At 35.2% G+C, this 22096-nt stretch overlaps 1 protein-coding gene across 2 annotated transcripts; it reads left to right on the top strand.

Annotated features, from left to right (window-relative positions):
* The first annotated feature begins 710 nt into the window (after positions 1-710).
* Positions 711-21127, top strand: NEXN (nexilin F-actin binding protein). 2 transcript variants are annotated; one of them, XM_028102412.2, is made up of 12 exons: positions 752-778; positions 2181-2372; positions 2565-2643; positions 2721-2869; positions 7444-7485; positions 8668-8862; positions 8963-9139; positions 10857-11045; positions 14880-15077; positions 18263-18484; positions 20333-20518; positions 20756-21127. In XM_028102412.2, exons 1-12 carry the CDS (start codon positions 752-754, stop codon positions 21125-21127), a joined length of 2028 nt encoding a protein of 675 aa, XP_027958213.1. The 2 variants fall into 2 exon arrangements, with proteins under 2 accessions (XP_087879090.1, XP_027958213.1); XM_088022964.1 differs by lacking the exon at positions 2181-2372 and having other exon boundaries at positions 711-778.
* The last annotated feature ends 969 nt before the right edge of the window (positions 21128-22096 follow it).

Raw genomic sequence — 22096 nt, 5'->3', positions numbered from 1 at the left:
CAGTAACAGCAGAATAAAAATTCTTTTTTTTTAAAAAAAAAGGTTTTATTTATTTATTTGACAGACACAGCAAGAGAGGGAATACAGGCAGGAGGGGTGGGAGAGGGAGGAGCAGGCTTCCTGCCAAGCAGGGAGCCCAATGCGGGGCTCGATACCAGGACCCTGGAGATTATGACCTGAGCCGAAGGCAGATGCTTAACTACTGAGCCACCCAGGCACTCCAGAATAATTCTTTGCAAGGGCTCTTGATACATTGACCACGCTATTCTGGACCATAAATTTATAAGGATCTTTTTTTTTAAGATTTATTTATTTGAGAGAGAGTGTGTGTACATGAGCAAGGGGAAGGGCAGAGAAAGAGAAACTCAAGCAGACTCTATGCTGAGCATGGAGCCCGTTGCAGGACTTGATCTCACGATCCTGAGATCATGACCTGAGCTGAAATGAAGAGTTGGACACTCAACCAACTGAGCCACGCAGATGCCCCTATAAGGATCTCTTAATGCCATGTGCCTTGTCCCTTCTATACCCTGAATCTTGGGAAAAGGAGCTGAAGGTTATTCCAGTTTATTACTTGCCTGGATTGTGTCAGTATTTTTTGAGGAGCAATTAACATGCTGTTTCTGTTTACAAAAATACATAGCATATTAAGAATTAAGTAATTAAAAATTGTTATTCAATACTAATCTATTTCTTCAGGTGCAAAAATACACAAAACTCTAAAATCACCGTGAGACCACATACAGCAAACATGAATGATATTTCCCAAAAGGCTGAGGTAAGTCTCCAACGTTAAAAAAAAAAAAGGGGGGGGGAACGTAGGATTGACTATAGAGCTGCGGAAATGGTAGAGCTGCTTGGTGGGAAGGTCATAGTTCATAATGACCTAGTGTCAGGATAGAAAATGTAAAAGCTAAAATTCACAGGCTGTTCTTGGGCCCAGTATTTTCATTTGGATTCTAATCTTGGCAGCATAATTATTAAATTTGTGAATGATGGTGAAGTGGATGTGATAGCTAACACCTTGAACAGAATTTTAATACCTTGATAAGTCTTAGAAGTTATTTTTTTTAGTATTTAAAAAACTAGATTTGATGTATATCTTTAGGAGAAAGCAATAATTCACTCTCAGGAGAGGCTCCTTCTCAGCTACTTCTTCCAGCAGCTGCAGCAAAACTTCTCTTCGCCTTTTTCTGGCTCTTGGCTGTACTTGGAGTTGTAGTAAGAAGAGTTCAGTTGCTGACACCCCAAAATTATGAAGTTTAAAAAAACCTTAAATGGCCAATGACACCATAAGATGATAATAAAATAGAGGCTGGGTATGCCACAGATTAATAAGTAACTTGCCATTATCACTAGGAGAAAAGGGTTTGATGTTCTGAGGCACCAACGTTTTATTTACTGAAATTTTTTAGCAATCTGCTTAATTTTTGAAACGATGAAAATAATTGGCTTTCCTGGTTTTACAGTGGAGGGAAATCTTTCCTCCAGTCTTTTACTAGATTCCTCCTTTCCTGGGAAGCTCTTTTGCCGTCTCAGAGGTCAACCTACTTGGAATGATACAGCCTTTTTACACATTTTTAATGTTGGTGTACAGAGGTTCTAGATGGGTTGTGTAGTAGTCAACCTCTAAATCACTGCTTGTATGTGAAGACCCTGGCACATCTCGGCCATACATGGGAATAAAGGACTGCCCTTCAGTTTTATTCATATTTGATAGGGAAACAAGCAAGAGCATTGACATATGAAGTAGGCTTTAAACTTGAAAGCCTAAACTTTTGCCTTGTTTTCACTTTCACCTAATTTATTGAAATTAGTCCTGGTATCTTTTAAGTAAGAGATGTCAAATCTGAATTTTTAATAATGTAGGAAAATATATTGTTTTAAATTAGAATCCAGTATTCAATTTTTATATTTTACTAGCCTTCAGTTTCAGGGGAACATACCTACAAAATGGAACTTCTTTATATTAATAAGTTTTTATTCATATTTTCTAAATTTCATTTTTCATACTTAGACTTTAGAAAATAATCAGATTATGATTGTACAAATGTTTCAAACTCATTTCTATTTTGTTTCAATAAGTATTTCTTATATTGCTTATTCTGATCTATCTTTACTTGATTTCTTCCTATCTTATTTTTTTTTAACTTTCTTCTCTTTATTTTCTTCTAACGAAGATTCTGCTTTCTTCATCTAAACCTGTCCCAAAAACCTATGTGCCAAAACTTGGCAAGGGTGATGTAAAGGATAAGTTTGAAGCCATGCAGAGAGCCAGGGAAGAAAGAAATCAAAGGAGATCTAGAGATGAAAAACAAAGAAGAAAAGAACAATATATTAGAGAGAGAGAATGGAACAGGAGAAAGCAGGAGGTTATTTTATTTTATTTTATTCTTGTGCAAAATTAATTTTCATCTTTTTAATTTACACATTATTATTCACATTAACCATATTTTATATTAACTATAAAATAATTTTCTGTATTTATAAGTTAATTTCAAACTCGGTATATAATATAATTTAGTCTAAATTTTGGACATGTTCATATTTATTTAACTATTTAGATTAAAGAAATGCTTGCTTCTGATGATGAGGAAGAGGTATCTTCGAAAGTAGAAAAGGCTTATGTCCCAAAGCTAACAGGTAAGAAACTTGAGAGGGAAATAAATTGCAAAACGGGAAACATAGCAAAATATCAAACATGTTTCATATGTTCTTAGGAACTGTTAAAGGTAGATTTGCTGAAATGGAGAAACAAAGACAAGAGGAACAAAGAAAGAGAACGGAGGAGGAACGAAGACGCAGAATTGAGCAGGATATGTTAGAGAAGAGGAAGATCCAACGTGAATTAGCAAAAAGGGCTGAGCAGGTATACACTAAATATGAAATTGGTATTTACTTCAGAAACTGACTGTACAGAGTAAAACTAATTAGTACATTGCCTAATTAAAATATTTTAATATAACACTAGCTTCTTAAATAGCAGCTAACTTGAAAACAAGATCTTAAGTACAAATATTTATTATCAAATGCCAAAAGGATAAGGGCAAAATGTCCTTATTTTAAGGTTGAATGCTGTACCGTCTTGTCATTCAGTCCGTATTCCTTCCATGGACCACATTTCTTGTTTTTCCTGACACGTTAGAGGTTTTTACAAAGACGTAAGGGCAGTTTCACATAAACTATCCACAACGTGCTGGTCTTTCAATAGTAATCAATAAATACTTATTGGTTATTATTACACATTAAGGCATAATTAGGATACCTTGCCACTCAAGAATTTCAATCAAATCGTATTTTATTTAATAATGTTATTGTCAGCTAGCTTAATAACTTTTTTGTTTTTTAAGATTTTATTTATCTGTTAGAGACAGAGAGAGCATCTAAGATGGGGGAGCTGTAGGGCAGAGGGAGGTGCAGGCTCTCCGCGGAGCAGGGAGCCCGATGTGGGGCTCGATCCCAGGACCCTGGGATCATGACTTGAGCAGAAGGCGGACGCTTAACCATCTGAGCCACCCAGGTGTCCCAGCTTTTTTTGTTTTTTAAGTTGGTGGTAGGAGAGGGGAGAAATATGTGACAGCTATTTGCTTTAGATAGCCATTATTGATGCCCATAGCTGCAGGGGACAAATTAGAAGGGAGAAAAAAATTATTACTATGATTTTATATAGTTTCTTTAATGGATTTAGAATTTCTATATATTTTAGTTTAAAGCATGAGAAGTAAGAAGTTGGTGAGCATTTTTAAAATACACCAAGAATCTGGGGGTGCTCGGGTAGCTTAGTCAATTAAGTGTCTTGCCTTTGGCTTGGGTCATGATCCCGGGGTGCTGGGATTGAGCCCCCCATCTGGCTTCCTGCTCTGTGGGGAGGCCTGCTTCTCCCTCTGCCTGCCACTCCCCCGGCTTGTGCTCTCTCTCTCTCTGTCAAATAAAATATTTTATTTTTTAAAGATTTTTTTTTTAGTACATATAGATGAAATGTCATGAAACCATTTTAGCTTCTCCTCCATCTCTCATCATTAACAAATTAACATAGTCTTCACAGTATAAAAACATTTTTATTGTGAAATTGTACTTGGCTCTTTTTTGCCTACTCTTTTAAGTGCCATAAATCTACTTGCTACACTCCTTTCAGTTTCCTACCTTTCTGAAAATAAAAATGACAAAGAAGGCAAAGCATATGCCATACTTAAATGTAAAAGAAATTTATTTACCCAGATTTTGCAAACAACTACTTTCTGTGGCACAAATAGCCACTTATGACATATGCCAGATGAATTATAGAAAAGAATTGGAATTTCTTATATTTTATCACTTTGTACCTCTTTATCTAAAGAAAGGATGACATGTACTTTATCTCTGCCATCTCCAGTCATCCAAGATGAGAATTTTTTTTTTTTTAAGATTTTATTTATTTATTTGACACACAGAGAGAGACAGCTAGAGAGGGAACACAAACAGGGCGAGCGGGAGAGGGAGAAGCAGGCTCCTGGCTGAGCAGGGAGCCCGATGCAGGGCTCGATCCTAGGATCCTGGGATCATGACCTGAGCCGAAGGCAGACTTTTAATGACTGAGCCGCCTAGGTGCCCCAGAGAATTCATTTTGCAATGAAATTTCACCCAGGAGTACAAATATAATAAATATTATAGATTTTATGTTGTAAATATAAAATATATTAGCAGATATAATTACATTTTTAATATAAATTATAAAATAGGGTAATAAAATCAGACTAAAATATATAATTAAAATATAAGGATTTGACAACAAATAGTGGGTACGTGCATGGGGTTAGTCTACTTATTTTGAGTCTTATATACTTTTTCAGAAAGCACTAACTAGACTCATGAGACTTTAAGACCCACTACAACTCCAAGAACTGAATATATAGGCAGTGATTTCTCAAAGAAAAACTATGTGTGTGTTGAAGAGGTGAGTTTAAATATGATGAAGACATGGGATACTAAGAGAGGGAGACAAGGTATCAAGGAGAAAAACCCCAAAAAACACTTCTTTAGTAACTCCAGAAACTACATGGCAGGGTTCCTTAGAATCCTGGTTAATGAAACTTTTCGCTTATTACATTATTTGAGAATATGTAGGTAGAGCAAAATAAACAATAGTAATTTTATCTTACAAATATGGAAAGTCCAATTTAAAAATTTAAGTACATTTTCTGCTCAAGTCTAATAAAATTGAATATATCTTTGAATTTAAGAAGTATGATGTAGGTAATAAAGAAAATCTTAATGTTGGGGCACCTGGGTGGCTCAATTGGTGGAGCATGTGACTTGATTTTGGGGTCATCGGTTCGAGTCCCACATTGGGGGTGGAGTTTACTAAGAAAAATAAAGTCTTAACGTTAATTTGAAAAACCCACTTGTATAAGTCCATATTCAAGAATGCTTGAGAAGGGTTTCCTGACCCAGGAGGATAACTACCAGATTCTAGATCCTCTTATGATGAATTAAAAATGGGTATACTTTTTATACTGGATGTTAGAATCAAGGACCAATAAAACTTGGGGGAGAATCTTAATTCAGTATAATCTGGTTATCTTTGAGGACACTCTGACAGGCAAGGTTAACATCTATCAACTTAGAAAATAAGAATTTATTGGTAGGGGACTGGGATGTTGAAAATAAAGGGGACAAAAGGAAGTTCCTCTGGGAAGGAGTAAAAGGAATTTCCTTTTCATAATCAAAAGAAATAGTTGGGAAGCAGTTTTTCAGTGGTAGCTTCTGAGAGCCAACACTATAACAGAACTGAATGTCTCAGTTCTCTGTGAATATACTGACACCATGGCCACTCAGACAAATTCACCTTTTCCTTTGTTTATGGAAACCCAATGAAAATAAAATTGTTAGTGGCTTAAAATGAGCAAAGAAGAAAGCATACAACAACGAAACAAAAGCCACTCCATAATATAATTTATTATCTTATCATAAGCTAATAAAAATCTGAGAGGTTTTAGTAGCAAGTAAAAGAAATTTGGAGTTAAGAAATTTAGAATTTATCTTTCCTATACTGTCAGTGTCTGGCTTCTCACTGTATCTCCTAGAACTTTTTATTGAGAGACAAATGTGATTTGTCAAGGAATTGTTAGCATTCTTTGGAAGGGAAATACTTTTTTTTTTAAGTTTATTTATTTATTTAAAGTAATCTCTACACCCAGTGTGGGGCTTGGACTCATGACCCTGAGATCAGATGTTACATGCTCTTCCAACAGAACCAGCAGGTACCCCTGAAAAGAAATAATTTTGTAATTATTTTATTATGGCTTAAAATTTTTCTTAGTACAATACATCATTCAATAAAACCTTCACCACTTACATAGCAAATCAGTGTAATATATAATTGTGCAAAAGAAATCATTCTAAACAAAACTTAATAAAATTATTAAAATGTAAAATAGATTTATTTTTAATAAATTATTCAGAATTTATTTTTCAAGAAATTTGGTATCTTAATAAAATGTATTAATTCTCCCGTGACAGAGAATATAGAAAAGGAAAGTGAAATGATGAAGAACAGGGACTTAGCCAGTCCAGTTCCTCCTATGAGCCAAGGTACAACAGAATTCCCTTAGACTGCATAAGGAACAAACCACTTCCAGACTCTTTCACTGATGTTAAAAATCACGTTAAAACAATAAATAATATGAATGTTTACTTTCTAACTTCTCCCATTTTCCCACTGCTTATGTTTCCTTTTCCTGAGATCTCAAACATTGCATTATTTAAATTGCCTAGCTTCTTTCTCATTTCTGTTTGTTACATACGTTAGCCTGCCACTCGAGCTACCCTAATGGTGTTTCTTATGAATAATGTCCAAGTTGAGACCCCTTCTACTGAATGAGGGCCTTTCTTTCCTAGATGTGGTCAAAATAGAGAGTAAACAATTATATCGACCAGAATTCTTGTCCCTTCTAAACCAGCCATGTGAAAGTTAGTGCACTGCATTGTTTTACCGTCAGTTATATTTTTGCCATATATTTATATTGCAAAATATAGTCATGATTATTTGATTACTACTGATAGGTTTTACTTTGGCTGGGGCAGAGACTGAGAATGGAGAAATGTTTCTGTATCTCAGTTTAAATTGCTAATTTAATTAATAATTGCTACTTGTAAGCTTACAGCAGGTCATAAGAATTTGGTCCATTATTCAAATTCCAGAATTACAAAGGTAGGCTTTAATTTTTTCTTAATATATTCCCTAGATATTGATTTGATGTCAAAATACAAAAACTAATATAAGGTTTAATCTCCACTTAGACATAATAGGCCAATTTGGAGAAACATAAAAATATTTCAAAAATTATAAATTTGAAAATTTACTGTAAGTCACAGCTAAATTACTTTTCAGTTGTATATTTAAAAGCAGAAAGCAGAAAGCAGAAATTCAGTGTAATGTAATGATATGAAATTCTCATTCAATAGATTGAGGACATAAACAATACGGGAACTGAATCAGCACCAGAGGTAAATGGACATTTCCTTTAATGAAACATCACCTAAAATTATCTGGTTCACAAATAATCTTTTAATTAAAAAATGAAAAGCATTTTTATTTTTATTATAATTATAGCAACAACAACAAAAAGGACAAAAGTATTTTGCAAAGCAAGATCATACTTTTGCACTTTCAAACCCTAGCTTAGTGTCTTAAAAGTATGGAAAAAAAAAAAGTATGTTTTTGCTTTCATGGTTAGAGACACAAATCTCAGATTGAGATACTCTGCCAAGACTGTGTATTTCTTGAACTGTTACTAATGGTTGAGATTGTTGAAAGCTAACATTTTTTAAAAGCAGGGTTTTTTCCATCATTTGTCTTCCTCTTTCCTCAGAGTTCTTGATAGTTTGTTTTGATTATCACATACTAGTATCTAGTAACATGAAGGAATGTTCAACAACCACAAAAATGTTAGCTAATTCCTTTTTACCTAACAGAGAAGGTTAAGCATAAGTCAATTTGATGGTGTGCCTAAAACTACAGCCACACAAATTGGAAGCAGTTTTATTTTAGGGACATGTGTTACATATTATAACTTACTTTTTGGAAAAAAGTTCAGAGGTAACAGTAGATTAATAGAATTAATTAAAATGAATTTGAAAAACAGATTTAAGAATATTTTACTAGGACCAAATGCCGATGAGTATGGTCTATAAATGTTTTATAAATAACTTGGAAATACTGTTTGTTTTTCCTCACTAAATAATAGTTTTATTAAGTAGTTAAAAACTTGCATGGAGAAAAAAGTCCTATGGAGAGACTTTCTGTGTGTGTTTAAACAGAATCTATCCACCATCAAATTGATTTAGAGTACACTCACATGCACATCACCTTTTGTGGAACTAGTGCACGGACAGCTAAATTCAGATGATGTCATGCAGTTTTATCAAACAGCTGTATTAACACCACCTTCTAGGAAAGAAGATGCTCCTTGAACCTTGTCAACAATGGATTTCAGTTAAATTAACTCAATGTACAATGAGTTCAGAGAAAGAACTATTGAATAGAAATCTGTAAAAACTATATATAAATTTTTGTTCTTCATAAATTGATGGCAATGTAATGAAACTCACCAATAATGGAGGCAAGATCCCATGAAACCTAAATTTTGGTTAGCAAGAAATATGCTAATTTTCTATTTTATAAATTAGGAAGGAGACGATTCACTACTTGTAACAGTGGTACCTGTCAAATCACACAAAAGTTCTGGAAAGATGAAGAATTTTGAGGATCTAGAGAAAGAACGAGAAGAAAAAGAAAGGGTCAAACATGAAGAAGATAAAAGAATAAGATATGAAGAACAACGGCGATCTCTCAAGGAAGCAAAGAGTCTTTCATTGGTCATGGTAATTTTTATTTTTATTTTTTTTAGGTACAAATCAAAGCAGTTAAGTTACTAGCATTTCCTTTTATGATTAACAGATGTGTTTGCACAATGTTTCTTAGGATGATGAACTAGAAAGTGAGGCAAAAAAAGAATCTCTTTCTCCTGGAAAACTGAAACTAACTTTTGAAGAATTGGAAAGACAAAGACAAGAAAACCGAAGGAGGCAAGCTGAAGAGGAAGCAAGACAACGTTTAGAAGAAGAGAAACGTGCTTTTGAAGAAGCAAGGCGGCAAATGGTAAAATAAATATATATATAAAACATATTTTAAAATATATATATATATTTTTAAAGATTTTATTTTTAAGTAATCTCTACACTCAACATGGGGCTCGAACCAAGAGTTGCACGCTCTACCAAGTGAGCCAGCAGATGCCCCTATATGTATTTATATATAATGATATATATAATATATGATATATAACCTACAAATGATATTTTCTATATGTCATATAAATGTTATATATAAAAAATGTAATTTTAGGGAAGGAAGCTGGCTTTAAATAAAATTCATTCCTATAAATTCAAGGAGATTGTCTATATAAAAGGGTCTGATTTTGAAACTGTACATATTTCCTATATAAAATGTATCTGTATTATTTTCTAGTTTCCCTTTATGATGGGACATTTTACCTAATATGCTTTAAATTTTTATTTTTGTTATAAATTATAAATATGTAAAATAAGTCAATGAACCTGGTTTCTCTTTATCTGTTAATTCAGCCTGCAGTGTTTTTAATGACAGGGTACAGCACATGCACACTTTCAAGTCTAATCATAAGTGTACACTTAGTTTTAGTCCAGTTTTTCAAATAGTTGAACTTATCAAAATAAATTTACTATGGAATATGCAGTTTGTCATATAAGGTATGTAGGTGTGTGTGTGTGTCTAGAGGTATGGAGTATAGTGGTTAAGAGCATAGTTTCTGGAACCACACTGCCTGGATTCACATATCTCTTGTTTATTTAGTGTGTAACCAGGGACAAGTTATTTACCCCTCTATGTCTTAGTTTCCTTATTTGTAAAATGGTGAAAATAATTGTGTCTACCTCTTAAATTGTATGTGAGTTAATACAGAAAGCATTTAAAGTAATGTCTGGCATATTAATATGTGCTGTAAAATGATAACTATTATTAATAACTATATCAATAAAATTGAAATAAAAAATACTGATTTCAAATCTCATTATAAATTTTTTGAATTTTAATGGAATATCTATAATTTTTAAAAAGTTTCAGAATTTCTTGATCAACTTTCATTAATGATGTCCTAAGGACTGTATCTACAAAAGTTAAATTCTCTAGACATTTGTTTGAAAATGTTATTACCTCTGGGTAATTATAATTGCATAATATGTACACACTTTAGCTACCAGTGGTGATCAATTTCGTGAAAATAGAAATATCAATCAAATCATAAATTTCAATAAATATTTAATTATAATTTTAATTATAAAATAATAAAATTTGAATTTTATAAAACATAGTTCCAGGTAATCTTTTATCTGATTAGTATAAGGAAAAGTACCATAGTTCATAGTAAAATATCCATGAAAATTACAAAATGAGAACTTTTACTACAAAAGAGACTCTATAGATATACTTGAAGCATAGTAAGTACACACACGCATTTTATGTTTTGTTCTGGAAGAGTTAATATTTATTAGAACTCTTAAATGACCCCTTAAATTCTTTCAAACACTCAATTTATCTATTTAAAAATTTGACTTTCATGGGAACTGTTATTTAACTTGAGTACATCTTTATTTGGAATTTCTCCAAATTTGAATACTTTATCAGATAAGAAATTATAAAGGAAGGGAAATTTGGTCAAATATATTAAGGGCAAGAAAATATTTGTGTGTGAGGTGGCCAATTCTGTGCCTTTTGATTGATAATTCATTCCTACCCTTGATGAATCTCAGTTCTTAGTAATGAGTTGTTTCTTGGTTAGGTAAATGAAGAGGAGGAAAACCAAGACACAGAAAAAATTTTAAAAGGGTACCGCCCTGGTAAACTCAAACTCAGTTTTGAAGAAATAGAAAGACAAAGGAGAGAAGATGAAAAAAGGAAGGCAGAAGAAGAAGCCAGGAGGAGAATAGAGGAAGAAAAGAAGGCATTTGCTGAAGCAAGGAGAAGCATGGTAAGATAGAATATAACTGGAGAATGCCATTAGGATTCAACTTTTTTAAGAGTATGTTAAGAGGGGGTGCCTGACTGGTTCAGTCAGTATTGTATGCAAGTCTTGGGGTTGTGAGTTTGAGCCCTATGTTGGGTATAGCGATTACTTTAAAAATTTTTTAAATTTGGGGTGCCTGGGTGGTGCAGTCAATTAAGCATTCAACTCTTGGTTTTGGCTCAGGTTGTGATCTCAGGGTCTTGACATTGAGCCTGTGTCAGGCTCCACGCTCAGCACAGTGTTTGAGACTCTCTCCCTTTGCTCCTTCCCCCTGTACTCAGATACACACTCACTGTCTCTCAAATAAACCTTAATTTTTTTTAATTAAAAAAATAGAGTATGTAAGAAAAATAATTAAACTTTAGATATTATTATTTCTGGAATCTGTCGAAAGTAGGGATAGCAAATAAGCTTTAAAGTCTCCTATGGCATTAACACCTATCAGTTAAAGGTGTTTGCTTCAGTGTAATGTTGAGAAGGTTCTGATTAAGTTGCTATGCCTGGCTTAAAGGATTGAATATTATCTTCCTTCTCTGGGAAGGCATGTTTTCCAGAAGTATCTAAGCAGAGATTTTCCTACTCTACCTTTTCTTCCATTCTCTCCATTCTTCTTTCCCTTCCCACATTTCCTCCTTCACTTCTTCCCTCCCTCCTTCCTTTCTTTCCTCCTTTCATTTCACTTTCCATCCCATCCAGTACATATTAAATGACCAAAGCCATTTAATCACAATTATTTAATTCTCCAAAATGCTCACCCATCACTTCTGGATATTGTTACCAAAATTAATTCCATCACAAAGTTACACCCCCTATACCACTTTTTAATGTTTGTAAAATGTACAGTTATCTCACAAACCATTTTCAAGCAAGTTGACCTATAAATGCTGCATCTCCTTCTTGAAACATAAAAAGTACGTTCTACGCCCAACATGGGGCTTGAACTACAACCTGACGATCGAGAGTTGCAGGCTCTACCGATTGAGCCAGCCAGGTGCTCCCCCTCTTCTTGAAACATTTTAATTGGCTTCAGTGATATCATGACCTAGTTTTCTTCCTATGTCTGGGGGAGCTTCAGGCACATATATCCATGTGTTTATTTGGCTTCATTACCCATCCAGATGGTCAAATCAAAAAGTTGGGAGTCTTAAAGACTTCCACCTTCTCATTCATGCCTCACATCCAGTCATTCACTAAGTCTCATTCATTCTACCTTCCAAATCACTCTAAAAATCGATCAGGTTTTCCCTCATTTCCACTGCCATTGTTACCCTTCCTTGGGTCACCTATCTCCTCCCAGGTCACAGTTATCTCTAGCCTCAAACCAACTCCTATTTAATTTGCTTTCTTGTCTATAATCCATTCTTCTTTGTAAAGACAAGAGTGATCTTTCTCGCTCTCTCTTTCAGGTAAATTTGTGTTACTATTTTGCTTAAGAATTTTCCACTTCCCTTAACCAAAAATCAAAAAATTTTTTAAATCTAAAAATTTTTAAAGAAATTTCTTTATAATATTGTCCTAGTATATTTTTCCAGTTTCATTTCTTTATTCTTAATCTGCCATCTTTGTTCTGGACATACTAAATTTCTCCCAATTTCTTCAAAATACTGTGCTCTCATCCATCTCTGGACCTTCATAAATGCTGAATGAAACATGCCCCCCTTTCCTTTCCCCATGCTCTGCTGTCTCCTATTCATATTTTCCATTTCCTCTGGGAATCCTTTCCTGAGGACACAAGTTCCAAAGACGTGTTCTTTCTGTGCATTCTTGTGGATTTTGTACTCCCCTGGTGTAGCACTAATGTATTGTTGTTGCTTACAGCTATTGTTCTCACTCATGAGGCTGAGACTGTTCATCAGGCACATGGCAGAAAGCATTCTAGCATAACAAATTTCCTATAAATGTTTGTGGAGTATATTAAAACTATCTTTCTAAAGAATAATTCTTATTTACTTGCTCAGTAAACGCTACCCCTGACATAGGGCTTGAACTGACAACCCCACGATCAAGAGTTGCATCTCTACTGACTGAGCCAGCCAGGTGCCCCTTAAAACGATCTTGTGTGTAAAACTGGGTAATCCTTGTTTCACAAATGATTTCTGCACAGAAAGCCCATAAACATTGTGAAGGCACTTAATTTTTGGAGAATAAGCAGGTTCAGAAGTGATAGACAAGAAGTAGCTGTGAAGATCAGGAGATCTAATCCTAGGGGCAGATTTTTAGGCTGAAACTGCCATGATTCACTAGTAGAAAAAGTGTAGGGAAGGAAAACTGCATTAATCCAAAACTCTAGTTTCCTAGAGATATTTCTGTATCAGGAAAGAGAAACTTTTTCCTTCATTTATGTTGTTTTTTTTATCCAGGGCCATATTTTAACTTTGTATTACAGCTCAGTTAGCTTATATATTAATAAAAATTTTTGGCAATCTTTGGATTGTAAGACCACGTAAACATTGTTTCTGAGTTGAGTTTATTCTTTGGTAAAGCCTGTCATATATAAAACAAATAATTACCCTTTGCCTTCTTATTACCCTATGTCTTCTTTAGCCACAGGGTCTTAATTCAGGCCAGACGTTTATTTTCTACTCTCAGGGGATAGAAAAACAGAATTAGGTAATTGCTTTTCATGGTAAAATGTATTCCAAGTCAGCGATTTAAAAGCGAAGTTTCTATTTGCAATTTAGGGATTGCCTTTATTATAGGGAATGATAATATAATAAAACTGCCATTGGGGGACTCCTGGGTGGCCCAGTTTGTTGGTTAAGCTACTGCCTTCGGCTCAGCTCGGGTCATGATCCCAGGGTACTGGGATCAAGTCCCACATGGGGCTCCCTGTTCAGCGGAGAGCCTGTTTCTCCCTCTGCCTCTGTCTCCCTCCCTCCCTGCTCATGCTCTCCGACAAATAAATAAAATCTTAAAAAAAAAAAAAAACTGCCATTGGGAGCTTACTATTGGGTATCAGACACACTGTAAACGTTTCCAAACTTTGTCATGACAACTATATGAAAAGTTGTTACAGATAGGGAAACTCACAGAGGCTGGGTAACTTGCCCAAGGTCACAACTTAATGGCAGTTAGATATGTAATTCGTGAAATTACAAAAAGATAGTCTAAATCATTATTTATAATTTTATTAGGTTTTTGAAGGTTTGAATCCCACCTTTGCCACTTAGTATTTGTGTTGACTCTGGAAAAGTTAGTGCCTGAGTTTCTCATCTATAATGGAGGGTATTAATAATATCTATTTCATAGGATTACAGGATTAAATAAATCAATGTAAAGTGCTTAGAATTTACATGGCAGCTCTAAGTATTAACTATTAATTAACCGGACAGTAAATAAATTAGTACAAAAAAATTACAGCATTAAGAATGATTTTTACCTGATTATGAAAGAATCATGGGTTATCTAATTCATTCATTCAAACCATGATTTAATGGAAATGCTCTATTTTAATTAGCAGAATGGAAATTCATTTTAATTCAATTCAAAGTGTTCTCCGTATCAGAAAATCTTAATATCTAATTCAAATTACTCATAATACAAATTCAAAGGATTTGTGTTCACTGGAGCAGAAAACAGATGGTCACCATTTCCTCTGTAACCACAAAATACCTTAGTCTTATATTTTCTAGTAATTTCTCCCTTGTTTATTGTTTTATACTTTTGAAGAGATTTAGGTCTCCAAATTTTTAGTTCAGTGTGAAACCTTTCTATTCAAGTAATCAGTTTCTACAAAAAAAATTTCCTTTTTAGTTTGTGTAATTTTGGCAAAAGTAATAAAAGAATTATTTTAAATAGGTAGTAGATGATGACTTCCCAGAGATGTATAAAACAATTTCTCAAGAATCTCTTACACCGGGAAAACTGGAAATTAATTTTGAAGAATTACTAAAACAAAAAATGGAAGAAGAAAAACGACGAACAGAGGAGGAAAGGAAGCATAAGCTAGAGATGGAAAAACAGGAATTTGAACAACTGAGACAAGAAATGGGAGAGGTGAGATTTTAAGAAATACCATTTATATTCTTCAAATATTTATTAATATAAGTATTTTACATGTAGTATCTTACAATAACTTTTTAAGTAGTATTATTCACATAAAGGACACAGCATACTATGAGGCGCTTGGTACAAGTTTTGGCATAGTTATGAGCACTTTCTAGCCTGCTATAACTCTGCTTCTTTCTTACTAGGTTAAAACATATATGATTGCAAGTGACTAACATACTACTATAGTACCTTAAGTAAATATTTCTTCCTATATACCTCACAATTATGTGGTTACATTATGATGGAGAATTGTTTCCTAAAGTGCTTACTATGCCCATTTTTTTATATTTATGTTCCTTGAAATAAACAAACTGATTAGTCAAAATAAAATTACAAGAGTACCATGGATACCAATAGGAACATCAGTTTGGCAAGTCTTTGAATCATTTTATTTTACTCAATTAGAACTCTCATGGTATTTCAGTATGATTTCTCTAGTATTGAAGTGAAATAAATACATTTATCTACATAAATATAGACTGTACAGGGCAGCCTCGGCCCTCACAGGACCCTGTGCTTAGACAGGCTGTGCATAAGGTTTAATGTTCTAAGGTTGTCATCTTGATTTTTAATTTAAAAATTGGCTCAGTTGGTTGAGCGACTGCCTTCGGCTCAGGTCATGAACCTGGAGTCCCGGGATTGGGTCCCACATCGGGCTCCTTACTCGGCAGGGAGTCTGCTTCTCCCTCTGACCCTCTTCCCTCTCATGCTATCTCTCATTCTCTCTCTCTCAAATAAATAAAATCTTTTAAAAAAATAAAAAAATAAAGTAAAATTTAAAACTTAAAATTTAATTAACACCGTAATCTTATCTTTGAATTTGTGTGTTTAAGTGAAAGCTGATTGGACAATGGAGCATGTGCTAGACTTTTGAGCCGTGGCTCAAATCTCCTGCTGTCCCCTGCCTCTCTATGGTGCATTTTTTTTCCTATCTCCTGATGCCCCAAGGCCCTTTCTAAACGGTTCCTTCCCACAGCTGCATCCCTCCATCTGGATGGCCAGTTGTGTAGGCAGAAGAGGGGAGATAGAAAAGGGGGGCAGCATTCCACTGTCACCCTCGGCCTCTGATGGGGGGTAGCTCTTGGTAGCAACATGAACAGGGTCAGGGATCAGCACACAGCCCGGTGACTTGGGGTGAAACAAGCAGTGGTTGTCCCAGGCTCTAACTGGCAGTGATGTGGCGTGTTTGGCAGGCAGCTTGGTGGGGACCTTTTGCCAACTCCTGATCTAGGCACCAAATGGGATCCTATGCAGAGGTTGCAATCTCTTAGAAGTTGCCTCTTTTGTCATGGGTTGGGGCAATGGACCTGTGGGGATATTTACTTCCTTGCCCCAATCAAGAGACTATAAATACTATATAAATATATAGGTAATAATATCATGAATATGCTGTAGGAAAATATTCCAAGGTCTAGCCTTATTTTAAAAATGTAATAGCGGGGCGCCTGGGTGGCTCAGTCGTTAAGCGTCTGCCTTCGGCTCGGGTCATGATCCCAGGGTTCTGGGATCGAGCCCCATATTGGACTCCCTCCTAGGTGGGAAGCCTGCTTCTCCCTCTCCCACTTCCCCTGCTTGTGTTCCTTCTTTCGCTGTGTCTCTAATAAATAAAATCTTTAAAAGAAAATTTTATTTTATAAAGGATGACGAAAATGAATTGCCTAGAAAAACTTGTAAATTTTATTAGTTGAATCATTAATTTTGACCAGAATGTTTTGGGAACCAACGATGGGAGGTACATAACAAATTTGTTAGGTTTCTGGTATTTTAGGAGTTGTCTCTTTTCACCCACATAGACTAAAAAGTGAAGGTACTGTAAGTTCTTTTTCCCCTTTGGTTGAACCAAAAAATTAACCCTCATTTCGAATCATCCACTGTGACCCCACCCCTCCACACCTTCATTCCCCTTCTCTACTAACCCCTCCCCACCCCTAGAATTCTGTCTTCTCCAGGAAAAGTATACCGGGAATAACTGCATTTTTTTTTTAACATTTCATATAGTGAGATTAGGGTTTAGTGTAAGAAGTATACAAAGAACTAGTAATAAACTGTGAAAAGCCAAGGGAAACCAGAATAAAAAGTATTTAAGATAAAAAATGGTTTAAAGAATTGGAGCCCAATTTTGGTAGACTCCTTTTTCTTGGCAGAATATAAAATTGAGACTAGAAGTGATATGTTATCAAATGTAGGGATTTTGCCAGGCTGTACTGTATAAAGAGTTCATTCAGTTAACTTGAGTATTAAAAGTGATATTTATTAGGGGCGCCTGGGTGGCTCAGTTGTTGGGCATCTGCCTTCGGCTCAGGTCATGATCTCAGGGTCCTGGGATCGAGCCCCGCATATGGCTCCCTGCTCCACGGGAAGCCTGCTTCTCCCTCTCCCACTCCCCCTGCTTGTGTTCCCTCTCTTGCTGTGTCTCTGTCAAATAAATAAAATCTTGGGGGGGAAAAGTGGTATTTATTAGACTATCGTCAAAACAAAGGAGGAACTTTAGGATACTCTGGCTCTATATAGAGATTAAAAAATCATGTCCAGGGGGCTAAGTGACAAGGCAAAAGGCCACATGGTATCAAAGTCAGAACTAGAATTTATATCTGACTCCCAGCCCCCTGTTCTTACATTTCTTCATCTTCCCCTAAACATGCATTTTCCTGTGGTTCCTGGTATAAAGATTTTATTTGACAGAGAGAGACACAGCGAGAGGGAACACAAGCAGGGGGAGGGGGAGCGGGAGCGGGAGCGGGAGAGGGAGAAGCAGGCTTCTGCTGAGCAGGGAGCCTGATGCGGGGCTCAGTCCCAGGACCCTGGGCTCATGACCCGAGCCGAAGGCAGACACTTAACGACGGAGCCACCCAGGCGCCCCATAATCTTGATATGCATATTTTAGTTTTAGGACGTTATAACGAAATATTAAATGAAGTTTTGAGCCATATCCCATAATGAAATATTTTAAATAAGATGTTATCTAAAGTCTTAAATTTGTAGCATTACTTTTAATCAGAAATTTAGGCGTTGTATTTAGGGAACAGGTTAAGCTTTATTTTTGGCTTCAAGTAAGAAATGAACACCTTTTGGATGGTTTATTGTACAAACTGATTTTCTGGTATTTAATATATAAAAATATATTTTTTAAGGAAGAGGAAGAACATGAAACCTTTGAATTGAGTAGGGAATATGAAGAATTAATCAAATTGAAAAGAAGTGGCTCTATTCAAGCCAAAAATCTAAAAAGCAAGTTTGAAAAGATTGGACAATTGTCTGAAAAAGAAATACAGAAAAAAATAGAAGAAGAACGAGCAAGAAGGAGAGCAATTGACCTCGAAATTAAAGAGCGAGAAGCAGAAAACTTTCATGAGGTACACTGTATTTAACAGTTACGGTATAGTAATTATGAATTTAGAAATGTAACATTGACTTTGAAATAAGTTTTGGTACTTACGATTAACCATCGGTATATATAATAATCTAGGAACTAAATAGCAAAAGCACATTAAGATCTTAAGAGACTTTGAAAGGTTGCCTCAGTCTAGCATTGTTTCAAAAATGGCTTTTATTAGAATTAAATAGCCTATAGTGAACATCACTCTGGAAAAAATACTTTAAAAATATTTATGGCACAGGACACCTGGGTGGCTCAGTTGGTTAAGCATCTGCCTTAAGCTCAGGTCATGATCCCAGGGTCCTGGGATTGAGTCCCACATCAGGCTTCCTGCTCAAGGGGGAGCCTGTTTCTCTCTCTCTCTCCCTCTCCCTGCTGCTCCCCCGCTTGTGTTGACAATAAGTCTTTAAAAAATATATTTATGGCACAAATTTTAGTTTGAATAATTAGAACCAGTCTACATATGGGTTAAAATAACTCGAGATTATTCGTACTTAAAGGATGACGCCAGTAAAGCTTAATGATCTGCTCAAAGTCATGCCAATAATTCAGTGACAGAGCCTAAATTAGAATTCAGAGGACATGAATTTGGAGTACCTCCAAATATTAAAAAGGCAATTACTAGATGACCCATAATGTTCCTTCCAACCTAAGGTCTAGTTCCATGGTTATGAATATTGCTTTAAATATGATCTGGAGAATTTTTTCTGCCAGAATTGCCATTTTATAATACTTAACAGCATTTAACTTGTTCTTCTAGCAATGAATTTTCATCAAATAATCAACTAATAGAGGTGTGGGAAGTTGGGCAGGCCTTCAGAGACTGTTAGAAGACAGAATGAAGAAACTGATGCCAAACATCCATGCACCTATTTTTCTTATATAGGCAATTATTTTAGAGCTTGTTTCAGAATTTCCTTCAGTTGGATGTGGTATCCTGAAGCAATTTCTTAGTACTGTGAAATATAAATGGTGAGATTTCCAGACAGATCCATTAAAAGTCTAAGTAGTTTAGAAATTATAGCTAAGGTACTTTAGAAACCCTGAATTAACTGTACCTACAAGCCCACTCTACTAAAACCTCCCTCAAAAGCCACCAGTGACCTCATTATCACTGTTTTACAGACTCAACGTTGTTTTAATAGTTTAAACTCTGCACTTAGATTATCGCTTATTTCCATGGTTTCCAGCTCTTACCCTAAATAGATGACTAACCACCTACTTCAACTCAGTGATTTCCCCAACTTCCAGCCACTGCCTCTTGCAGTTGTCTTTCCACTTATTCTACCCGCAAACACTCGTCTGCCATTTGGCCATCAATATGTTTTGTTGGATGAAATTCATCTCAAAGACAGTTATTAGCGAAGAAGGGTGAGGAAGGAAATCATGAAGTGGGAAGTAACAGAAATTGCATTTTTTCTATATTACACAGGAGGGTGTAGAGTGATGGACAATCTTGTGACAAGGGAGTATTTTAATAGTTTTAAAATGTGTAACATCCCCATCCTTTCCTGTTACTTAGTACTATCAGCCAGCACAGTGTTGGTTAAGCAGATAAATACACTGGGACTCCAGTGATATTGTATAACCTTTACACTGGAAGGAAAGGGTTCTAATTGTCAGGAGACTGTTATTCAAATAAAACTTTCATTTTTCACAAATTAGGGGATAGTGAAAATCTCCACATCTGAGTATAGCACAAATATGTAAACCAAACATGAGTCATTATTTTGTGCCTATAAATGACAACATAACTATTAATGCTTTAGTTCTTGTTGGTTTCTAGAAAACAAGCAATTCTTATTCTTGGCCCATTTTCATAAAGGAAGAAGATGTCGATGTCAAGCCTGCAAAAAAAAGTGAGGCCCCATTTACTCATAAAGTGAACATGAAAGCTAGATTTGAACAAATGGCTAAGGCAAGAGAAGAAGAAGAACAAAGAAGAATTGAAGAGCAAAAGCTACTACGGATGCAGTTTGAACAAAAGGAAATTGATGCGGCACTACAAAAGGTAGCAGGCTTACATACTCTATTTTTCAAATATGCTCTTAAAATATTGAGGGATTAAAAATAATTTTTAATAGCTTTCAGGTCAGTGTAATGTTTTATAAAGTACACATTGTAGTAGGCATATTTACATGTTCTTTGGGAAGCAAAAACCCATTCACTCATGAAATTTTATTGCTAAACCGTTGTCCTGAAAATGCTACTTTAAATGCCAACTTGAATGTGCTTATATTTAATATAGAAAAGAGAAGAGGAGGAGGAAGAAGAGGGTGGTAGCATCATGAATGGCTCTACTGTTGAAGATGAGGAGCAAACGAGATCAGGAGCTCCGTGGTTCAAGAAGCCTCTAAAAAACACATCGGTTGTAGACAGTGAGCCAGTTAGATTTACTGTTAAAGTAACAGGAGAACCCAAACCGGAAATTACATGGTGGTTTGAGGGAGAAATACTGCAGGATGGAGAAGACTACCAATATATTGAAAGAGGAGAAACTTACTGTCTTTATTTACCAGAAACTTTCCCAGAAGATGAAGGAGAGTATATGTGTAAAGCAGTCAACAACAAAGGCTCTGCAGCTAGTACCTGTATTCTTACAATTGAAAGTAAGAATTAATCACTTAATCTAGAACTTTTATTCTATTTAAATTTTTTTCCTTTAAAAAAAAATCACTTTTCTTCTTCTCTTTTTTAGCTGACGACTACTAGCTCCCCTTCCCTCTCCCTGGAACTTTCTCCCCCCCCCACCCCCGACTTTCTTACTACACCCATGTTTTCTGTGGCGGGGCCAAAACGGAAACCAGAAGTGCCACTATGTTGACTTTTTATTCCTTTTCATAACAGTCTTCAAAACACAAGCTCATCTAAGGAATAACTTCTTCCTTTCCAAATGATCACCAGATTCATCGCCATATTATGCAGAAGTTAAGGTGTATCTAATGGGGTAAAGTGGAAAATTTACTCAATTATTAAAATACATTATTTTGCATGAAAGAATGTCATTTATGAGCTATTTTCACCTAAAATTAGTCCAAGATAGTAAAGACTTAATGAATTTGGAACCTATCAATTTGAGTTTTCCTTAATACATCATTTTCCTTGTAGCTTCAAAGTCTTTCTGAAGCAGAGAGGGGAAAGGGGTGCCAATTCCTTTCAAGGGAAAGGGGGAGCATGGAGAACAAAAGGAGGACTTTAAAAACAATTGCCAGAGAAAATTTAATGGAAACCACTGCCTACAGAGTTCTGAATGTTGAGAATATTAACATGTACTTTTCAAATGTGTGTAATACATATTCAAGCTTATAAAGCAAATTTATGTTGTGACCTTGCCTGAACAAATTATCTTTTAGTGAGAAAACTTTGTATCAGTAGTTTATGCAGGAGAAAACACTTTTAACATAATGAACGATTTTAAGATCTAAGGAAAAAAATGGCACAATCTTCAATTTTAAAATCTGGTCTTCAAGTTTGTAAATAATTAACTACCATGTTCTAGTACCAAGTTGTTTTATATTTTAGTTTTCTGGAAGACAATTTTACAATGTAAACTCAATAAAGTAACTTCTGTATTAAAAAATAAAGTCAA

The sequence above is a fragment of the Eumetopias jubatus genome, unplaced genomic scaffold (genome assembly GCF_037043125.1).
Source record: "Eumetopias jubatus isolate StellerSeaLion01/CBP00866 unplaced genomic scaffold, mEumJub1_p1.0 scaffold_4, whole genome shotgun sequence".
Classification (NCBI taxonomy): Eukaryota; Metazoa; Chordata; class Mammalia; order Carnivora; family Otariidae; genus Eumetopias; species Eumetopias jubatus.
Note: the sequence above shows the minus strand (reverse complement) of the source record. Positions and strands in the feature narration are given on the sequence as shown.